Source organism: Pocillopora damicornis, chromosome 8 (assembly GCF_964200805.1).
Source record: "Pocillopora damicornis chromosome 8, jaPocDami1.2, whole genome shotgun sequence".
Classification (NCBI taxonomy): Eukaryota; Metazoa; Cnidaria; class Anthozoa; order Scleractinia; family Pocilloporidae; genus Pocillopora; species Pocillopora damicornis.
The window spans coordinates 13,076,638-13,098,494 of NC_142677.1; the positions used below are offsets into that span (position 1 = coordinate 13,076,638).

A 21,857-nucleotide genomic window follows, 5' to 3' on the forward strand; every position below is an offset into this window, starting at 1 on the left:
TTGGGTGAAACCAATGCCTCTAAGGGTCAGCTTTTAGTCATCCATCTCTTGCACAAAGTCCACAATCAGTAAACCCAATCAGGACATTCCAGTTTCCTGAACAAACCTGCACTATCCCCAAAATCATATTTCTTACCTACAGGTTGAAATAGGCCAAGAAATTCATTTGAAGCTTTGAGATAAAGCCTGAAATCAAAAACAAATTATCTGCCTCAACTGCTAGGACTGCACAATAACTTGTATTTTATTTAAAAAATGAATACTTATCTCAAAAAAGTTAGTCAGTGCTGTGGTTTCCCCTAATTTGTTTGCTGAAACTGGAGTGACTGAAGTGTTTGAAGCTCTTGTATCTTGGAAGGAAGTTCTGACAATTCTGCCAACCTGCTTTGGGGAAAGCCTTATTTATCATTTGTTGATTAAATTTTTTGAAAAATTTGCAACTGCTGCTCATTTAGTTCTATGAGGACTGTGACCGGCAGCCCACCTCACTTGATTTCTTAGTGTAAAAATCCTTAGCTCCATATTCTGAGCTCAGCGTAAATCAAGGGTCAGATATGAGATTTGCAAATTGCTACATGGTCCCTGAAGGCAAATTACAAGCACACAAATGGTCAAACTCATTCTCCAATGGTTCTATTACTAGCCTGCCATTTCTAATCATCTTCTTGGGAGTTTTGCTAATGAGACTCATCCTTACTGAAACTTTTTGTAGATTTCCAGTTTGTTAGTGCCTAGAACTTTGAGATGGTTTAGTTTCATAACATTGGTATATATCACCTGTTTGCACCCCTGGTAAACTACTCAGCCGTCCAAGGTCAAACTCTTGGGCTTAACTTTTAGTCCCTACTTTTCAAATGCCTCACTCCTAGAGCTCATGCAGCATGTTAACATCAATTTTTTTCTTTCTTTTTACTTGATGGATTATGTAAAATTGCCACTGTAAAGAGTTTCTGAAGCTGATGTTTCAAGCCACAGCCCTTTTCCATTCCCTCTGAAGAAGGGCTTATGCTTGAAACATCAGCTATAGAAACTCTTTACAAAGGCCAATTTACATTATCAGCTCAGTTGATAAAACCAAATTATTTTTTACCACTCCTTTCATCTTAGAAAAAGTCCTTTTAGAGTAAACTGGAAAAAAGAGCAAATGGTGCAATTTGCCCCAAAAAGCAAATCAGGGTGCAACAATTTATTTACATTTTTATGAGATAACATCAGTTCCCTCTGTTTGTATCCTTAAAGAGTTGCTTTCTTGCTAAACACAGTTAACTGAATTTTTGCCAAAAGCTCTTAACAGTTAAAACTTTACTTTATAATGTGAACTGAACATTGCCAAATAATAATAATAATAATAAAGATAATCATAAAAATAATAAAAATATCAACAATGCCTCCTTGGGCAATAATTTTTCATGATGCATATAAGTACATCCTCCAATTTTCCTGGCCAATCATGGACCCACAACAAGGTCAGTTGCTGTGCTGAACTCACATTCAATAAAATCATGAGTGATTAACATCATCAAACATTGCCACTTCCAAAATAACTACTCAGGGTAACTTCCTTCTTTGAAAGATGCAAATTGTTTGCACAAAATAAATGTAAATTTTTTGCTTAGTTATTATCAGAAGGTCTGTATATTCTTACATTTCACCCCTCATGTCTTCAAAAATTATGACTCACAGTGCAATTGATAGTAGAACTTCAGAGTACTAACTACTTCATTTATATTGATCATAGCAAGGGTGTGATATCAAAATAATTTTTTCATTAGTCAGTGTACATTCCAACCCCATAAATTTATACTCAAACTATGAACTGCCTCATAACTTTAACGACCTTAACCACCCAAGTCTGTAAAACAATTTCCATGTAATGCACTGTTTTAATTAAATTTACGGCAATAAAATGGCCCCACTCACACCTGGTGTAATGAGACCATACGATATATTTATCAAATACATTTAATGTTGCTAAACGTCCACCTCAGGTTGTTCAAAGCTGGGTTTAGGTGACCCAGGGTTAGTGTGAAATTTTATTTCAGGTCTGAAAGCTTTAAAAGAAAATTCAGTTCAAATCTTTTTGCTTACAATTTGATCATTGGATGTTCTATTAATAGTGAAAATTTTTTCCTAAAAGACTTTTGATCGAAGAAATGAAGAAACTTGGATTAAAATTTAACCCTGGGTTAGCTCTGATTGGCCTTCGAACAACTGGGCCCTGCTGTTCAGTAATAGATCACAATTGAAAGTGGCGCATAAGGCACAGTTGAGTGTGTCACTGATGTTCTTATTGCATTTTTAAGTGTTACATAGTCTACATGGATCAGTGTACAGACTCATGGCAGCATAAAATCTAATTTGTTTTCTACGTTAAAAAGGCAAATTGTTGTTCATGATGATGTCATGTTTGCATCTGTCCTCTGATAGATCATAGGTATGTGTAGGAACCAATCAACGTTTGTATAGGATTCAGCTTATAATATAAATTTAATTTTCCTACATATAAGTACATAAGAATATCAGAATACTTGAAAGGATGCATGCCAAACAAAACGTTAGGTTAACCCGACTGACCGCTAGATTCTCCCTCCAAATTTTACAACATTTCCTTGAGAAACAAAAGGAGAAGTTGACGCTGCATCAAATACACTCACTGGCTCTGTTCCACTCACCCCTTCAATCAAAATCCTGGTCTAACCGAGTCAAAAACTTACCAGGGAGTAAAATCGAAAAAAAGAAACAGTGAAAACGATAATAGTGAAAATTTAAGCTCAGTTTAAGCTCTACCTTAAGTTTCGCACGCTGTCTTCCAGTTTGTTGTGCTTGGTAGCGTGTGGGTTTTTATGAGCCACGGCGTTTTGCAGCCTCTGAAAACATTTTTTTACCATTCAAAAATACGAGAGCAAAAACTCCTTTAAAGCCACGAAATATCAAAGGGCTTTTCACGCTCAGAGTTTGGTCTTAGAGTTTTCTCAAAAGACTTTGCGGTCACGCCATGTTACATTCCGTCATTCGTTTTCAGTCTTCAACAACTTCCGCGCGGAAACGCGGGAAATCAAAGACAAGCGCGCGACAAGCCTAACATCGGCCGAAAGTGCCAATTTTCATTGTCATTTCGAGGAACTGTATTGAATCAATTTTTTTGAAAATTTGAATATGATATCTCAAAATCTCCATAAAGCCCTCGGATTTTGAATGAACCACTGAGCAATTCTTTACTGACATCAAAGAGCGGTATTGTCACGCACAAAAATGTAGCGAAGAAAGAGATTGCTTCGCGCAGAAGCCTTCAAATGCATGTAGCATAGTACAAACTTCACACATGGAAAGTATTACATACTAGCATGCAGGGAGGCATTTTTCAGTAAAATGGAGGGGGATTAAAATATGTTTGCAGGGAAAGTACGGCGTTTGTTAGCGGGGGAAACGTGGTGTCTATTCACTGAATAAGAATAAAATTGCACTAGTAATTGATCGGGAACACGCAAGATGTGTGGCGAGGCAAAAATTGCTACTATGATTTCTCAGGAACATTTATAGCACAAAGCTATATGATTCTGGTTTGGTGGAATCGGCTCCATTATTACTATTTTCATTTCATTATTTCAGGAGTCCATTATCGTAATTACGTTGTTGAGAGTGAGCCAAACCGATTGCTTGATTGAAACGAAGAAATCACAACTTCTTTATATTTCTAAACCCCCTGTTTTGGGAAACATCTGGTTAATACTAGGTACCATCAATCACTTCAACCGCATGTTTGCAATATCAAAAATCCCAGTTATGAGACGTTCAGTTTTCCTTTAATATTTCAACTGTGCAAATAGAGAATTTTCCCAAAATTAGAGAAAATCTTATTTACTTCCTCCAGCTATGTGAATTCAAAAAAAAGGCGAGCACAACTATCTAAAGGAGTGGCTTACAGCATTTTTAGGGGAGTGGGGTGTATCCCCTACATGCAGTGTTAACTGTATGCCGAAAACGAGAGAGAAGAAACCCTTCTTACTTAATGCTAATGAAAGAATATGTAGAGGAAAACCTTTAAAAGTAAGCAAGGTGACATCAGAGTTGTCATTTTGAACATAAGAGAAAAAAACAGAAATTAATTAAACCTATGATAGGGAAAAAGAGAAAAAAAGACCTCTTTAACTCTGTTGGTGATAGCTGTTATTTTTTTTGTGGATGCAGAAACCATATTTCCTTGAAGAAGCACCCTCCCCTCAATAAGTACCCACCCCCTAGGCCATAATATCAAACAAGTGGAAAACTTGTTTCTGTTACCACCTTATTTATAACTTTTCTAAGCTTCAAGTACAATAGAATCACTGACAAGTTAATTGTTTCTCAAAAGAGGCCCCCTTGATTAAGCACCCTTCTTCCTATAAGCACCTCTACTTTTGGCCAAATATTTTAAGCTCCTAGGTGCTTACTCAAAGAACTACCTTATGCTGTCATGGTCTCACTTTAATGTGAAAATGCTGTTGTTTGCAAGCACTTTGTTTTTTTAGGCCAAAAGGCCATTCTACACAATTGTTCAAGACTAGCAATTAGGCCTGGGATTATGAAAGAAGTCTAGAAGGGGCGATTAAAAGCAATAGTTTTAACTATGAATTTAAATTATGTTAATTAAAAAAGACTCAGAAATTTATTTGCAAATAAGAGAGATTGGTACCTTTCTATTTCCCCTGTTGAGTAATAGCAGTTACTCTAATAATTGTCTGGTGTAATGCAATTCATGAGTTGTGACAATCTATTTGGTTAATTCTCAACCACAAAGTGAATTTCACTTGAAAAAGTCAAACTTCTTACAGTTGTGTGGCTTTACATGAGAAGAAGGGGGGGTGGGGGCAATTCTCCAACTTGACCTATTTGTAGACACTATCATGCACTTTACAATCCGCAAAACTCTTTGAGAGATTCATTTGAAAGGTCTACTTGAAGGTCCGATTACATTGTCAGTTATAAAGTGATCACGATTTTTGAGGAACTGGAAATATCACTGGAATATCACTGGAAAATCATAGTGGCATTTCACAAGGGAATGTGTTATTCAAAGTAAACAAGTAGATAAGTGGGTAAACAAGTATATAAGCAGGTATGTAAGTGAGTGAGTAATTCTATTTATTAGTGCTTCAATCATTCTGGTGAATGGCACTATGCAGAAGTACAAAAATTAAAGAAGATAAAACCAATCATCTCAAATAATTACTGACCATTTTTTTTCTGTTGCTCTTTTCTTGCAAGGGGACATGCTAAAGGGAGGGAATATCTTATTGGAACCCAACATTTTCAAAAATTTACAATTTTTTTTCATGTTCAGAGGGCAAAATTCATGATAAACATTGCGTACCTGCTGCAATGCAACTATTATAAATACAAAATTCACCATGGAATATTAGGAGAAAATGCACCCTATAATAAAGTAGGACATCCTGTTATAAATTAAAAAACAATTGAAATGGTGTATAATTTAACAAAACAATAACTTAGAAATCTGGATCAGAATATTCATCTTCATCATCCCATCCTGATTCCATTTTTCCTGCAGTAAAATCCACCTCTTTATCATATACAAAGCCATCATCTCCAGGTCTAAGTCTGTTCTTTTCAAAATCTTTATCCATGTCAGCTTTTCTCTTATCAAGTTCATAGTCATCCAGTTTATTAAGGTCTTCAAAATGGTCAGTGTTTTTAGTCGATGGGTTTAAAAATGGCAAAGTATCAATCCCTTCCATGTTGTTCTGGATTCTTGTGAGCAGATTCTCAAGCTGAAAAGTTTGAAATAAATATTTTAGTAATGCTGTTATCATCACATAACCTGGCATGAGATAAACTGACATGACAAGATATAACCCCACAGCAAAATAAAAGTACACAACACTGCAGACATGTTACATAGCATAACATGAAATAATATGATATAACATTGCTTACATGTACACAATGCTCTCCATTTTATGTAAAAGTATACACAAAATGTTTGTCTGTGGACTACATGGTAAAGAAGGTCATAATTAAAACTCAATTTAAAGCAAAGAAACATAGCAATGACAAATCAATGACAAAGTTCAGTAACAATAAATGAATACAATGAAACCACATTATAGAAATATACCTAAACCTTTACACCCTAACATCAGTATCCATATTCTTGTCTATACTTTCCTTTGGTACTAACAATAAGGATTTGTTTAAAACACAAAGCAATAGGTGATCATTTCTTGAATTTTGACTGATGATTTTAATGAATGATTCAGTGTTACTGTAACAAGAAGTTAGATGATGGTCACACTTAAGATTTAAAGGGTTAAATAAATTGCTTATTAAGTACATTTATGGTAAATAAAATGCACTACCTGTTTGGCTGAGATGTTTTCTAAATATTTAGCATGCTTTGAGCTTTCCTTTAAATCATTCACCACTTCTGATATACTACAAGAAACAAAGATAGACATTCATCCATTATTTTCATAAATACACCCGGTTGACCATCCCTTGTGGACATAGTTAATATATAAATTAATATACCTTGTTCAATGGTTTAGTATATAATACATGCTGATATTATGTGAGTTGTAGAGTCTTTCTCTGAGGCCCACAGTGGTGAGGAAAAAGACAAGCAATGATACAGAATTTATTATTCTACACTTAGATCATTTTCTAGTTTTCTGGCTTTTAGTTTTCAAAATTTTGTACAATCTATCTGAGTACCATATGATCACACCAGGCATGCATAAAAAAAAAAGAAAACAACACATTTTTTAGTGTTCTTGATGACCAAAAAAATTATTGTTGGCTTTGAAGTTTGTGGCTGAAAAGCTGAAAAACCATGTTTAATAAACAAGAAAGAAATAAAAGATAATTCAGATCAATTCTGTCTGTATTTTTAGCCTGTTCAACAGTGTATTTACCATGGCATATTATATGCACTCCATTACCCTAAAGTGGTAAATGGCATTATAATGGAATACCAATGTCAAATGATCATTTTATTGGCTTCATTTGTATTTTCATTCAATCAACAATAATCATCACCATAATGCAAACGTAACAAACGCGACCTGAAGCTGTGGTTTATTATGGGTGATATGACTGTAAAGAATGATATGTCATCCTCTGAAATAGAGGTACTGTGCAAAAAAATTTTTGAAGTCACTCCAATAACTAACTTGAACTTTTTTGGTTGAAAATAGAGACAGCTGTAGATATTAATATAACAACTAAGGAGATGCTAGTGAAGAGGAAAAACTAACATAGCCAGACAGCTCTAAATAAATACCTACATTATAGGATTATTTATTTCCAGGGTTTCAAGACAGATGATGGGGCTTATTTAAACTTACTAAAAGCCAAATTGAAATCCATGGAATGTTTTCCATTTTTAAAAACATTAATTTGTGGAGACATAAATATGACATGATTATTCATTTTAGATACTGATCCCTTGCAGAAAATAAAACATTGTAAACAATTGCATGAAATCAAGCAATATTGAATATTTAACCATATTCACTGAGCCTGAGGCAAATAATTGTTTTGCTATTATTGCTCAGGTGCTTTTAAACTGTTATTGAAAGGTGCTTTTGCTGTGTTGTTGAAACCATTCTTTCATTCTTGTTGTATCTAGATAAGCAGCCAGTTACTTGTATCTAGATAAGCAGCCAGTTTCCAATAGAATTTCATTTAATTCAATGTTTACCTAATTCATTTGGCAAAAACTTCATAGCTCTCTTTTGAAAAGTATTACACCAAACTTAGTGTTCTCTTCAGAATTTTATTTTCTTCTATTGCATGTATCACTACTGTGGTAACATTGACAAAACATAAAGCAGCCATTTAGCATCCTGCTAGAATCACTGTGGGTGAGGTGATTGTAGCAAGATATGCCGCAGTATAGCACTGCAGCAATTATACAAACAGCATGAGGGTCAGAATGGCCTGGTGGTCAGCCTGCTGGTAAAGGAGTGTGCCTAAGGGCCTATTTACACGGTACGACTTTGTCGCATGCGACAAGCTTACGACAGGCTTACGACACGAATTGTTTCGTGTAAATCAAACCTACAACTCGCTTACGACTCTTAAGTCATGTCGTAGGCCTGTCGTAAGCTTGTCGCATGCGACAAAGTCGTGCCGTGTAAATAGGCCTTAAGAGTGGGCCTCATGCCCTATAGTCTCACCATAATATGTACACTTAGGCAAGACAGTTAATTATCATAGTGTCTTTTTCACTCAGGAGTAAAAACGTGTAATTATAAACTGTTAGGGGAACATGTGGTGGCCAATAGTTAGTGTGCTGGACTCCCATTTTAGAGGTCCTGGACCAAGACCAAGCTGTGGTCAATGAATTGTGTTCTTAAGCAAGACTCTTCAATGGTATGATTCTTCATTCCACCCAGGAGTATAATTGGGTTACAGAAACTGTCAAGGAAGCCTATCAAAATACTGGAGGGGGAGGAGATAGTACCCTGCCATGGACTAGCATCTTACTCAGGGGGGTAGTAGCACTCCTGGTTGTTCCATGCTACAGAAACTGGGATTAGCTTTCACTGGATAGAGCAATTTCATTTAAGTGCAGACTTTATCATTAACTTTTTCCAAATCTCCAACTAAACCTAATAAGCTAAGATTGCATTTATCATTTTTTAAAAAGATTGTTACATGTGTTCATACACCTACATGTAGGGTCTCTTGTGTGATGTGTACAAAATGTAGCTTACATGTAGGTTGAATGAAGAGGTCCACAGTCTATTTTAGATACTTACCTTGAATCTTTACTTAACTTCCTTAATGGCATTGATCTCTTGCGTATTTTTCCTTGAACGAAAAAAATTAAGCTTTAAAACCTCAGTTGCACCCACATGCACAAACTGTTAGAGCAATGAAAAACTTGTCAGTCGCTTTTATGCCATGAGGGTTCACGTCACCTTCTGATATCACAGGCGATTTATGACTGAGAACAGTAAATACAATCGTAGCCCTTGATGTAAAAGAATAGTAAATGTCCCATAACAGCTAATACTGTTTTTAAAATCAGTTTCTACCGTCAAGAGTTTTTAATAAACCAAGTTACACTGAACCTTCAATGGTGCACTGTACCAAATCATTTTCACTCTACACACCTGAAAGATTGACCTCATAGTAAACTACCAGCGTTGGAGGTTCGAACTTAACACCGCACTTGCGGGGTGTGAACATCTCAAACCTATTTCAACTTTTCTGTGCCCTACACATACTTTGTTTGTTTGTCTCTTGCCGTGCTGGCTGAACCGAGCCAGCGATCTACAAATCAGCAGACATGCTAAACAACCTAAGATCGCGCATAAAATTCTGAGGTATTCGTCTGTTCATTGCCCTTGAATGAAGGCGCGTGCTCGAGGTTGTCTGGGAAACTTCCGGTCAGAAGTAAACAAGACAAGTTCAGGCATGACTTTCGTAAAACTAACGCAATTTTTATGATCAGCATTAAAAACTACATATTTAAAAGCTTGCATGCTAAAGGCATAAGAAACACTGCTAAGGAAGCGGGCGTTGATCTTAATGTCAGCGCAACGTAATTAGCTGGCGCCACGCTGGTTCATTCTTGTCACGCATGAGGCGAGATTCACTGAGGTTAGTCACATCTTGGAAAAATGGCTTCAAAGAGACCAAAACTATCGCGCGCTGGCACGATGCAGCAAACAGCTGAGGTGAGTGAAAATTTTGATACAAATCCACGAATTCCGATCCTCTTAAATCGATCTTAAAAATTATTTTATGTGACAGGTCTATGTTTAAAGCTGTTGCAAGCTTACTTCGACGCGTGTTTTTTCGCGTATTTGCTTTCATGACAGACATGGGCTTTACATTACCGAGGTATTTTACTCTCATTAAAATCAGCGTTCGAGTTAGTCAAGCTCCAGTATTTTTCTTTGATGCCGCGAAAAAGCGCCATTGGAGTGGACGCACTGATACATGCTATGACCCACGTATTTCCCGTACCCTGTGGTCACTGAGAATCGACCTCTGCGACCGTGTGTGCGGTTCGGCTTTTATCTATTTACTTTCCTTCACTCAGGAGGACGGAAGGGGAGGGGTGATATCAGCATAGATTGAGACTGAGTGGAAGAGAAACTGACGATTGTGAGCTTATAACTGCAGCTGCTATGTGCCAGCTTGTAATAGGCTTCGTTTCGTGTGTGTATTCGTGTTTTAAATCTTAGGAGCAGAGGAAATCGACCATATATTTGTAGATATGTTTAGGATAAGGTTTTTAAGTTCTTTCAGCAAATGAATGTGCTACGCTGAAGGTAGTAAAGAAGGGGTCCTTATCCTGTTTCATGCGCGAATTTAAGAAAAAATCACGCGTCACGTGCAATTTAAACAGTATTTCATGCGTCACGAATTTATAAGGAAAACTACAAATCTCACATTTCTTTGCCTTTCCTGTTTGTAAAATTCACGCATCACGAATTCATTATGGGCTTAATCACGCGTCATTCATAAACCCCTGTGTTAACCCTTTGCCACAACCCTTTACACTGTTACCTCAGCCTGGATCATTCTCATGTCTAAAATAACTCGCTTGTTTTTCTTTGTCGTTCAATAGGAGGGCGCCGAGTTCTTGGCAAGACATGGCATTGAAAGTCCATCAGTGAAGTATGGACTTGGTGCACAAGACAATGATGATAAGAAACAAGAGGAACTGGATAATGATGACATTGAAACTACTCCTAAACGGCTCAAGAGACAGTCAACGATGGCTGAGACAGCTAAGGTAAAAACACAGAGATGTGCATCGCTCGCCAACTTAGTACTGAAGATAGGGAAAATAGGAAAAAACCTTCTATTCCCGTTCAACGGGAAAAAAAAGAATCCCTAGACGTATGCCATTCGCGAAATTATCTAGAATTTCATTCAAAATTCTGACTTTTACATTCTGTTGTGCTCTCTCAAAGGATTAATGTTAGTGCGCATCCAACTGACACTTGCAAGTTTCTTCTTCATGCTTAGGAAGGAGCAGTATTTCTTGAAAGAGAAGGATACTCTGCAGACTCTCCTGATAGGACCCCGGCCGATTCATCAGAAGAAGACCAAGAAACCCCAAAGGTGAAACGTGCTTCAACCATGGAGGTCACAGCAAAGGTATTTCCTGAAAAGGCTTCATGGCAATTAACCCTTTAAACCCTAAGAGAGACTAGCATCTAATTTCTCCATACAATATTACCCCTGAATCAAACATTACGGTCATGAGCATGAAGGAAAGGATTACCAATAAAAGAAGCTTTTGATCAGTTAAAAAAATCTCCTTGTCAGCACCTTAGGAAATGTATAAAGAACAGTATGGAGAATATGCATAATGACATAGGGTGAGAAGGGTTAAAATCAGAATGCGTTACGTTACTCCATACTGAATTTGCGCGGTATAAATAAATGTTATTATTACTATTATTATTATTATTATTATTACTACGTTGAGACAAGAATGTATGCGTGAAAGTGAGGGAAATAAAGTTCAACTACATATGTTTCGTTAATAAATGACAGGAAATGCACTGTGTTTGAATAAAAAAAAAAAACATGGATTTGTTACTCAGCCAGTTCGAAGGGGTTTTTTTTGGTAGTTAGTTGTGGCGTGACACATTCTCATTTGGACATCAGTCACATCACGAACTAATATTACATTCGCTTAACCTTTTCACTCTCACGATCTTATTATTAATTTTTCATACAATTCTAATGATGTTGCTTTGGAGAATTCGGTATTGGGAATAACATTCCCCTGGTTGATACTTTATATTAATTCAGTCTCATTACATACTTGTCTAATTGATATTGTTTTGATATTGTAAGGAGAAATTCTGTCTTGGTTACTTATGGGAGTTGAAGAGTTAATCACACAGTTTGCACACTAGCAAGTGTCACAAGAAACTTTTACCAAATTGAGTGAAGACAAAAAAAACAAATGACAAGTTTGTTTGTCTCTGTGGTTAACAATGTAACTTGTCTAGAAAAGTTTTTACAGAAAATTTCGTCTCCTTTATAGCTGTCCTCTGGAATGTCACGAAACGAGCTTTTTTTTTTAGGGGAAAGGGGTGCGTGACATATCATGTAAGGGGAAAGAGGAGAAGGAGATTAAGGGAAATTTTATGCCAACGATTTTTCATTAATAACTGCATGTAAGTGAGAAGTTTTTTGCCAAAGTATCTTGAGTACGATTTTTCATAAAGAATTGCTCTTACTAAAGAAAGCTTCCCACCGTCGATGAGACTTCAACTCGCACCGTTGAAGACGTAAACGCCATATTCCCAAGCTTCAGCGTGACTCCACTATTGACGTCGCCGTTAAGGTAACCCCCCTCCCTACTGAATCACCTCATAGAAGGTTCAGGAAGCCACACGTCAAAAGACTGTGTCGCAAATCTTAACAGCTTTCTTAAAATTTTATCCAGGCTTCGTTTGTGTGCTGAATCATTGAGTTTTGCAAAGTGCAAAACTACCTTCAGCTTGAAGGAAAGATGTAATAATGCCAAAGGTAGAATGTTGAGGTAGCAATTGAGCCAAGTGACTCATTTGGTTGGAGCTTAGCCCAGTTTCCTTAGCATGAAGTGACCAGGGGCATTGCTATTCCCTTCTGGATGGGATGCTATTCCGTCCCAGATCACCCTCCAGCATTTCGTCAGATTTCCTTTACAGTTCACTAGTACCCATCCATACTCCTGTCTTGCTCAAGGACACAGCACTTTCACATGACCAAGTCTCAAACTCGAACCTCTCGTCCTGAAGTTCAGCGCAGTTCCTACCTTTTTATTTATTTTAATAAAAATACTGGGATCAATATTAGTATCTGGGCAACTGCCTACCTACCCCTCCCCTAACTCGACAACAGTCAATTGACAACAAGTTAAGGTTAATGTTGGGTTAGGGGAGGGGTTGGTGGGCAGTCGCCCAGATACGCCAAGATTGAACAAGGATAGGTTAGAGCCTGAATCCGTGAGAGAAGAATTGGTGTTGGCCTATTTTTTTGTGGGTATAATCGGACTGCGGGCACTGGGACTGGGAATTACAAAACGCATCAATGAACATTGAGCAGTACGATTCAGACAAGTTTTTGGGTGGGGAAGGTCTCTCCCTTCCTAACAGAAGTCTCTTAAAGATGGACAGGATCAACACGCAATACAAAGGACGAATTGAAAAAAAAAAATATATCAACTGCTATAATTTTCGATTTTACATGAAGTTCTATCACCTAATGTAATCTTGATTACCAGTATATTTTGGCTTTGATAGTCTTTTGTCCCTCCGATATTGTTTTTAGGAGGGCCAGGAGTTCTTGCAACGGACAGGGGAAATAAACGAAAATGAACTAGAAGAAGGCTCAGCAGACACACCATCTCGTCCCAAGCTACAACGAGACTCAACAATCAATGTAACAGTGAAGGTAAACCCTAGTTTTTACTGTGAAAAACGTTGTGACATTTTCATGATGCCTGACTTATCCAGCTGTGTGTTCGATCTGCTACCCTGCCAGAGAAAAAGTGAAGAGACTTAGCCGATAGCAGATGCCGTAGGAAATGTTAGTAATGTTTTGGGGAAGGGGCAAGAAGAGGCTCTGCTATGAATTTTTGTCGAGGATGATTCAGTGTATGGTTCAATCCGGAACTGACAGTCAATTAAATTGTGCTTAGGTCTTGGTAGTCTATGAAGGACTGTTCTTGGTGTCAGTGAGCAAAGTTTCGATTCGAATACTTGCAGTAGAGTTAGTAACTTTTGAAACTGTTCTTCCGAATGTGATAATTACTGCCGCTCAAGTTTTCAGCTGTGTGATCACTTCGTTCGATCGATTTCCCCCTGTTTCTTGAAATCCTGAGTCCCTCTTAAGTCTTACGTGATTTTAGAATATTTTGCGCTTGTTTTACTTGTCATCTCTGTCTCTCCTTTTCTTAACTGTAAAATCTGTCCTTGAAAAGTTTTTATTTTTGACAATTATGACGTGTCAAGTTTTGGATAAAGAAGCTTTCTTGTAAAAAAAAAAAAAATCAAAGCAACCATTAAGACTGCGAACAAAAACTTTTGAAGGCAACGGTGCTACTTTTTAGCACTTTACGCATAAGCTAAGTCTTAATCGAGTGAAAATCTGTTTACTGTTGAACAGGAAGGAGAGGAATTCTTACGACGATCCGGGGCCCTGTCAGAGGAAGGAGGTAAAGACGATGAAGATGACGACGATACGAGAGCCCAGGATGAGGAAAATAATGATGAGTGCATTCCTTCACTTGTGCGTGACACGACCATGAAAGAGACAGCCGAGGTAAGGAATATTGCAAAGTAATCGATCGACTTCCATAAATGATAATACATGTATAAAAGACGGCCAGTATACTTTTTCAGCCATTTTAATTAATTTAACCCATCCATAGTCTTATCCTTAAGAAGCAATTAATATTTAACAACTATTGGCAGAAGCGAAGGTGGCTATTGGTAGATATTTATCGAGCCGCAAACCAAACCTGCGAGGTAAAAATTCACCGCTAAAGCAATGCACCGACACTGAGATGAATAGTTTTTTTAGTATATAAAAAAACAGTGAAATGATACACCACATAAAGACGATTTTCACTCATTTATTCTGACGTGTGCAATAGTTTAGGGTGCAAATCCCGTGCGAGTTGCTTGAGGTGAATAGCTAAGCATATTCGGAGTTTGAGTAACTAACCAGAGCGCGCCTTCAGTGCTATTCACTGTTTTAGTATATGCTAAAAACACTAGTGCCGCACTTAAACTTTGCCTTCCCTCCTATTGATCTACCCACCTACCTACGTAGCCACTTATCTGGAGACACCTACCTACTTCGGTGTCAAGAAGAAGAAGAGAATTACTCTTGTTAGTTTTAAATTGGCTTTGTCTTTTCAAAAACGACTATCATACGGTCACTTCAACAAACAAATTTCTGATCCAATCGAATCGAGTGATAACTCGCACAAACAACCATGCAAATAAAGGCCAGAATATCCATCGATGACTCTTGAAACGTGGCTTAGCTCTGTTATTATATTTTAGATCGGCAAGCAATTTGTCAGCGAGGAGGGACGCGCTGAATTACAGTCCCAAACAGCAGTTCTTCGTGAAGCCGAGCGAGAGTCTGGGACGACCAAACCTCACCGCGCGCCCCTGAAAAGAGCTGGGACTATGGACGTCACGAAAGCGGTAATTTATTCTTTTTAAAGGCGAACCGCAAGCATTCTTTAGGATGATAACAGACGCAGCTAAGGCTCAAATTTAAGGGGAAAAAAAAGACTCTCTTCTCGTAACAATTTATCGCGCTGGTCTCGCCGTATTTCATTTTCTCCCTTTTCAACGAGTTATCTTTGTATCTCAGTGAATGTGATGAATATATTGCAATATACCTTAAAATACACATGAAAAAGAGAGCATGGGTGAATAACTTCTAAGATATAATTGTTAACTCTCTCCTCTGGCTGCTACACATTTCTTTGTTCATTAGTTATGAGAATCTGGTGCCAGATCAAGATACCACTGAACTTCTGCCTGATAAGTTTCATTATTCTTTATACCTGTTTACTGGATAATGTATAGATAATACTGGGAGAAATTATAGGTTAATCACTTTTGGGAGTTAAAGGGTTTAAAAGTTTATTTGAATTTCTTCCTCTTCAGGAAGGTGAAGAATTTTTGAAACGCAAGAGGACATAGGATGATCTCACTGTGCCCAAATACAAATAGTAAATAATTTTCCAAGATAACACGTAAACAAAACAGGACATTCAAACAGAAGGCTTTTTTAATCTTCCATAATTGATTAAACGACTAAATGATGTCTCTCCTTCTCTTTGTTGGAAATAAAATAACTTGGTGGTCATGCGTACTGCATGATTTGCCTTCCCTTGCCATTGTGAACAAGTTTTAAGTATTACTAAAGTCTTCACGAGAAGTGAAACACTGAGCAATCCAGGTTTGTACTGAAAGTAAGGGTGAAATCTAAGTGCATACATCTTCTCATTTCACAAAGGAATATTTAAAAGACAAGAAAAGACTGCTAAAATTCAGTTGTTACAAAGATGTGTGCAATCTTTTAAACGCCTCTCAAGCAGCAATGTTTTTAAATTTCTCACGGGCAATTTTTTCCAGCCGAGAAAGGATATTTTTCTGTGCAGTTGAGTGAATGGTTAAACAGATGCACAGATCAAGAGTCAAACTTCTTCCATCCTGTTTGACATTTGCTCCACGTTGATTACGGAACTTTCGGTGCCATCACGTTTATGGTGAGATTTATTCGGATAAAAACCATTTCATAGGTGAAAAACCTTCGCTTAAGTTTCTATTCTCATGTTGATTTAAAATTCAAAACGAATAGTCACCAATTTTAAACGAATTATTTGGGTTCTCAAAGGTCTATTCGTTTCAGACCGTGTCACGAAACAAGAGAATCTATGATAAATCAATAATAAACATAATTAAATCAAATTTCTTTCCTAAGTTATCGAAATCGGTAACGCCAGAATGCAGCCAGCTCTCCATAGCAAGTATACTTGCTATACACTACAAGACCTCTATTTGTCCTTGCCATGTAGCTTAATATCAGATTGTTCCTCACTCGGGTGAATTTTGTAATCGGCGTCTTATTAAGTATAGTTGTGGTTATGTAAAGTAAACAAAGCCTTCGACGCCGAATATGTTTTGGTCGATGCGCTTCACTAGGAGGGAGCAAAGCTATAATTGTGTTGTTTTTAGGTAGGAAACTACGTACTCCATTGCGTTTAACATATCTGGAAAACGTTTTGTTAACTTGAATGTGCAACGAGATGTATCTTAGTGTGATATCTACATTTTGTGACTTGTGAAGATAAATTTTTGTTAGGTCACTAAGTAACGCGAGTGAATTAAAATACTACTGGCCCTACTCAAATCCAACTTATTTACGAATATTCTACGTTATAATTTGAAACTCGTTCCCAGACAGGTATCATCAAGAGAGTATCGTTTAAAGAGCTCTTGCGGTGTGCAGTCCCTTCTTTTAACGAAAGGGAAGGAACATTTGGTTCTCAGTCATAAAACGAGTGATTATGGCTGTAAATACAAAATACGGTAAAGGGTAACATCAAATAGGGAAAATTAGTTTGAACTGATTTGATGCACGTTTTGAAACGTAGAAAACCGGAACACATTCCAATCTAGAGATCATTTATGCAACCCGAGGCCTATTAGTCTCAATTTAAGCACACAAAAATCAAGAGCAGCAAAAAAACAGGAAGTCATTTCAGGGATTGTTCTAAAAAAGATCTTTAACCGAGTGAAACAAAGCGAAGAGATAGGCGCTGACCACGAAAAGGAATTAAACACTTCAACACTGGAACAAAAGATGCAATGACACATGTAAGAAAATTATTCACTTAACTTTAGGGCCTCAAGGAATTTGCATTGTTATTGAATATTACGAAGATATGATTACAGTTTTAACGAAAGTAGAAGATTATAAGCTAACTTACGAATTTCAAAAGTTCTCTCGGTATAAACTACCAAGAGATCTATTACATTCATCCTGAGCTGAAGCACTTGGTCGTTGCACGATGTGTTTGTGATGTAATGCGTTTTTGCCTGAAGCAAAACTCAATAAACTGTTTCTTATGTCAAAATCTCTCATACAGGTCACTTAAATCAAAAGAACCGGGTGTCATCAAAATTGGAACGTAAAAGTTCCCTATTGAAAACTTTTAGATTACTTGTTAGATATTGACTTGCGGGTTTTTGAGCTGAAAATGTTGAGCTCCCTCTGCAGAGATTTCGCAAATTTCCTAGATGTAGAGCCGAAACGATATCTCTCGCATCAACTCATTTCACTAAGAAAAACCTTTGAGAGACGAAGGGAGTGAAATACAGCGAAATTCTTGGTTAGTCACTTAGAGGCGTGCGGTGATTGAAACGCGTTTCAAGCAGTAATTGTTTTCTAATTGGTTGTTTTTCGGTCCAAACAAAGGATTTTACAGTTAATGACTTATCAATGACTTGTTCAGCGAAAGCATAGATACCGAGTCAAGGGTCAAACGTGTTCCATCCTGTTTTATATTTGTTCCGCGTTCATCACAAACCTCTTGGTGTCATTGAGTGTCTAGTAAGATTTATATGAATAAAAACTATCCTTTGATTAAAAAAGACCGTCAGACAATGTCGCTTAAACCTGTTTTAGTTTGTTTTCTCACGTTCATTTAATTTTTTGCAACTCAAAACAAATAATCGACAATTTTAAACGCAATTATTAAGGTTGTCAAAGGTCTCCAGGTCTCCATGGCAACTAGCTATTCATCCGAAGACCTCCTGTTGTCATACATGTCTTAAGTGGTCTTTTGTTGTGTATTATTATAGGTGTTTTCTTTGCGATCACGTCTAGCCATTGCTTATTTTCATCTAAGGCCTTTCTTGACTTAGCCACGCATTTTTGAGTAAATTCTTCTTCACTAGGTCGATATGGTGGATTCAGTGGTAATGATGGTTTTTAAATCCACTGCTATGATGCTTTTCAACAAAGGTAAAAAACGCGCTTTGGCAAAGCTGCAACATTCTGGAGATGCAATCGACCAAACCATTTGTAGCTTGATTGCCGGTGAGCTTGATGAAATCAAGTCGGAACTGAGGGCAGCGAGAGCAGCCCCTCTTAAAACAAGTATTGACTTGTACAAGGAAGGACTCACATCCATTTCTTTCGATACTGCTGAACCACCGCTGAAAAGAATGAGAGTGGACCAATTGGACGGCAGTGCGGTACCAACCTTCTATAAAGTAAAGGTTGAGATGAGCGATGTAACCAAAAAGAGGTTTGCTGATGCGCGCCTTGCAGCAGGGGAAGCCCTCGGAAATACAAAGTTGGACATAAAGGAGATAATTTTAGCTTTCTATGTTAAAATTATGGCTACGCTCCTGGAAGACGCCGACGCCGATCCAGCGAGAGCTATTTTGTTTTGTAAGAACTACTTAGAAAAACTGAATTCCTTGCCAAAGATCTCTAATGAATTCCACCAAGGATTGGTTGGTTCGCCTTGGCAGAGGGCGGCATCATTCACATCAAAACGTGTGGAAGTCATTTGGTCTGTCTGCCATCTGAATCGCATCGTTTTCGACGTTGCACAGTTTTCCGGAGCGGACAGTGTCCTTCAAGAACTCTTCGTCTGGCCGTGTATCTCAATCGGAAGTAGTGGGTCTAACACGGAGGAAGTTGATCCACTGCGTGATCCTCGGTTAGACAAGCTTTTAAAATCAGAGGATAAGGAACTCTGTTCGGTGATACTGTCGTTTGGCGACAACAACACTCACGAGCTAACTCTTCCTTGCAGTGTGGCATCAAATCCACAAGATCAGTATTTGGTGGTAAATTACAACACGACCGATAAGTTCAGCAGCCATGGAAAATTTCTCGACTCTCTTACCGTACCGACTGAAGGCCGTGCAGTGGATGTAGCCACGGACAAGGATGGTAGGGTTTACTTGCTGGTGACCAAGAAGCAGGATTCTGAAGGAGGCAACATGGATCAAAATTATGAAGTGTTCTTATATGATAACGACGGCAAACATCCTTCCGGTAGTTTCCCCCTGAGAAGCAACTCTAAAGGACTCAAACTGGCCGTGAACCAACACTCTGACAAGATTGAACTGCATGTTTTAGAGGGGAAAAGGGGTCAAAAGCTACATGCTAAAGTGGAAGTCTACGAGGCCAATGGTACTTTCCTCTCTCAGTTTGGAGAAAGGATTCTACAGGATGCGCAAGACATCGTTAGCGGTAACGATGGCCATGTTTTCGTTTTGGATAAATGCCACGAGTCAGAAAAGAAATTTATTCGCGAGTTCGGTGTGGATGGATGTCAACTCCGACGGTATAGCGTGGGTTCTGACTCGCTTGCCATAGCATTTTGTCGTCCAAGTAAAAGCGTCATCGTTGTCTCAGCTTCCAACCCAAATTGTTTCGAGGTGGCCATACACCAAGTGGCAGACGGAAAACATAACGATCGCGATCTTCAGCTACTGCGCAAACTGAAGGTCGAAATAACAGGAATCCTTTTGGAGCTACACGCTACAGTAACCCAAAAGGGACGCATAGCTATTGTCATAGCAAAGAACTCAGATTGCGGTAAACCGCAAGGAGAGCTCATCATTTATTAAGGCCATAGAGGGAGGTGTGTATAAATGGAATTGAACATTCATGCCCTATAATTTGAAAGTGTTCACGATAAAGTTTGGTGGTAGCTTAAAATGAGACACTTTGAGTGCATTATACATACATATTTCTTTTTAAGGAAAATCAATTCGTGGGTGGTAGGGCTTTTATGAACAAGGACAATGCTGCGTGTGTTTTCAGGTTAATTAAAGTAAGTAGTTACTGTGTTTCGAAGCATTTCAATCTCCTTGTTACAAAACTCAGAGCGCGAAACGCTAAGTGTCTCGCTCTTTTGACGAAAGAATTGTCCGTTTAACATGAGAAAAAAATTGGTCAGAAGTCATGAAAGGGGTGACTTTCAGAGACGAAAAGTTAGTCTTACGTAAATGCTTAATATTTCATACTTCATTGCACAGATAACATGTAGGAGCCCATACGCAAAGTCTCTTACTCCTTTAAATAAAGAACCATTCGGTCACAGAAAAAAATTATTTTAGCATGAAAGGAGTGATTATGGCCGTAAATTTCAAAGACCATAAAAAGGTATAATTACTGAAAAGGGAAAATGTTCGGGACCTGATTTGGTGCACGTTTTGAAAGCTAATTAACCGAACACGTTCCGATCTACACAAATTTTTTTTTTGTCTCAAGTTAGTCCTCTCACTCCCAAGATCGCAATTAGTAATTCTCTTTACTGCCTGCCAAATGATTATCATGATGTTCAATCAGTATTCCCATAATTGATGTTTTTCTTTATTCTCATCACTTGTATGCATGATATTGTATAAACATAGTGAGGAGAAATTCTATCTTGGTCACTCACGGGAGTTAAAGGGTTCAACTAAAAAGAGTCAAGAGCTGTAAGAAAATAGGAAATCAGTGCAGGGATGGCTCTAAGTAAGGTCTTTTTTCAGTGAAAGAAAGAATAGAGTACAGAGGAAATAAACACTTAGACACAGAAACAAAATCCACCATGACACTGGTGATGCAATTATGTTAATGTACGAGTCACGATAAATGTGCATTTTTGTCAGGCATTTTTGATGATAATTGTAATAATTATAATTATAATGACTTACAAATTGCACGAGGTCTGTAAAAAATACTAACAGATATGCATGTTATCTTCATTCAACACAATACTCATTGGAAATACTTTGTCGTTACTCACTAGTCAATTGAAGTCTAAGGGACTGCCTTCCTAAAATAAGAGATGTGTTCTTGTAGTTACTTTTGTACAAAACCTAATAACAATGCCATAAAATGTTACACTATGCCTCAACGAGAGGTAAATTGAAGAAATAACTAACCAAAAAACTAAAATTTAACCGAAAAATTGGGTATGATTTGAGATGAGTGTCCCTAGTCAATCATCTTTTTATCTTAACTTGTTAGCCAAGTAAACCGTTTTTACCTTTTCAACTTTTCCATCCGGAAACAAAGAAACATTTTCCGCTAAGATGCAGATTTTTCGGTTATAAATTATAGACTATCTTTCCAAAGGTTCCTCAAATTATTTTGGGGGGGGGGGGGGGAGAGACCATCTTTCTATTTACCTATAACTGATATGTTTCTTTCTTGCCTTTCAATCGAAATTTTGTATTTTTTTCTGACAAAAAATATGAAATTCTTCAGCGTAAAAGTGATAAAATAACTAAAACAAATTAGATAAATCTATCTGTCAAGATATTTTTTATTTTTCCGTTTCAACTCAAGCT

The 21,857-nt window shown here is 37.6% G+C and overlaps 3 protein-coding genes across 6 annotated transcripts in view; 1 reads left to right on the plus strand and 2 right to left on the minus strand.

Moving 5' to 3' along the window:
* LOC149041438 (uncharacterized) overlaps positions 1–3,022 on the minus strand; it is a 23,952-nt gene extending 20,930 nt beyond the window's left edge. Inside the window, exons 1-2 of one of the 4 annotated variants that reach the window (XM_089214042.1) lie at positions 2,788–3,003; positions 137–186 (exon numbers count right to left, since the gene is read on the minus strand). In XM_089214042.1, coding sequence (XP_089070168.1) covers positions 137–186; positions 2,788–2,888 — 151 coding nt within the window. In that variant the 5' untranslated portion in view covers positions 2,889–3,003. Of the gene's footprint in view, positions 49–136; positions 187–245; positions 385–2,787 lie in introns of those variants that run through there. The other 3 variants (XM_089214041.1, XR_016189000.1, XR_016189001.1) reach the window with 3 other exon arrangements.
* Positions 3,023–5,100: 2,078 nt separating this feature from the next.
* On the minus strand, positions 5,101–9,358 carry LOC113668152 (centrosomal protein of 19 kDa). The gene is made up of 4 exons (XM_027184029.2): positions 9,120–9,358; positions 8,763–8,814; positions 6,357–6,432; positions 5,101–5,768 (listed from the first exon to the last, which is right to left on the minus strand). The coding sequence occupies exons 1-4, from the start codon at positions 9,193–9,195 to the stop codon at positions 5,487–5,489; spliced, it is 486 nt and encodes a 161-aa protein (XP_027039830.2). The 5' UTR covers positions 9,196–9,358; the 3' UTR covers positions 5,101–5,486.
* Positions 9,355–17,626, plus strand: LOC149041439 (uncharacterized). Its single transcript, XM_089214054.1, has 7 exons — positions 9,355–9,686; positions 10,586–10,753; positions 10,990–11,121; positions 13,294–13,416; positions 14,131–14,286; positions 15,036–15,182; positions 15,654–17,626. Exons 1-7 carry the CDS (start codon positions 9,630–9,632, stop codon positions 15,687–15,689), a joined length of 819 nt encoding a protein of 272 aa, XP_089070180.1. The 5' UTR covers positions 9,355–9,629; the 3' UTR covers positions 15,690–17,626.
* Positions 17,627–21,857: the final 4,231 nt, after the last annotated feature.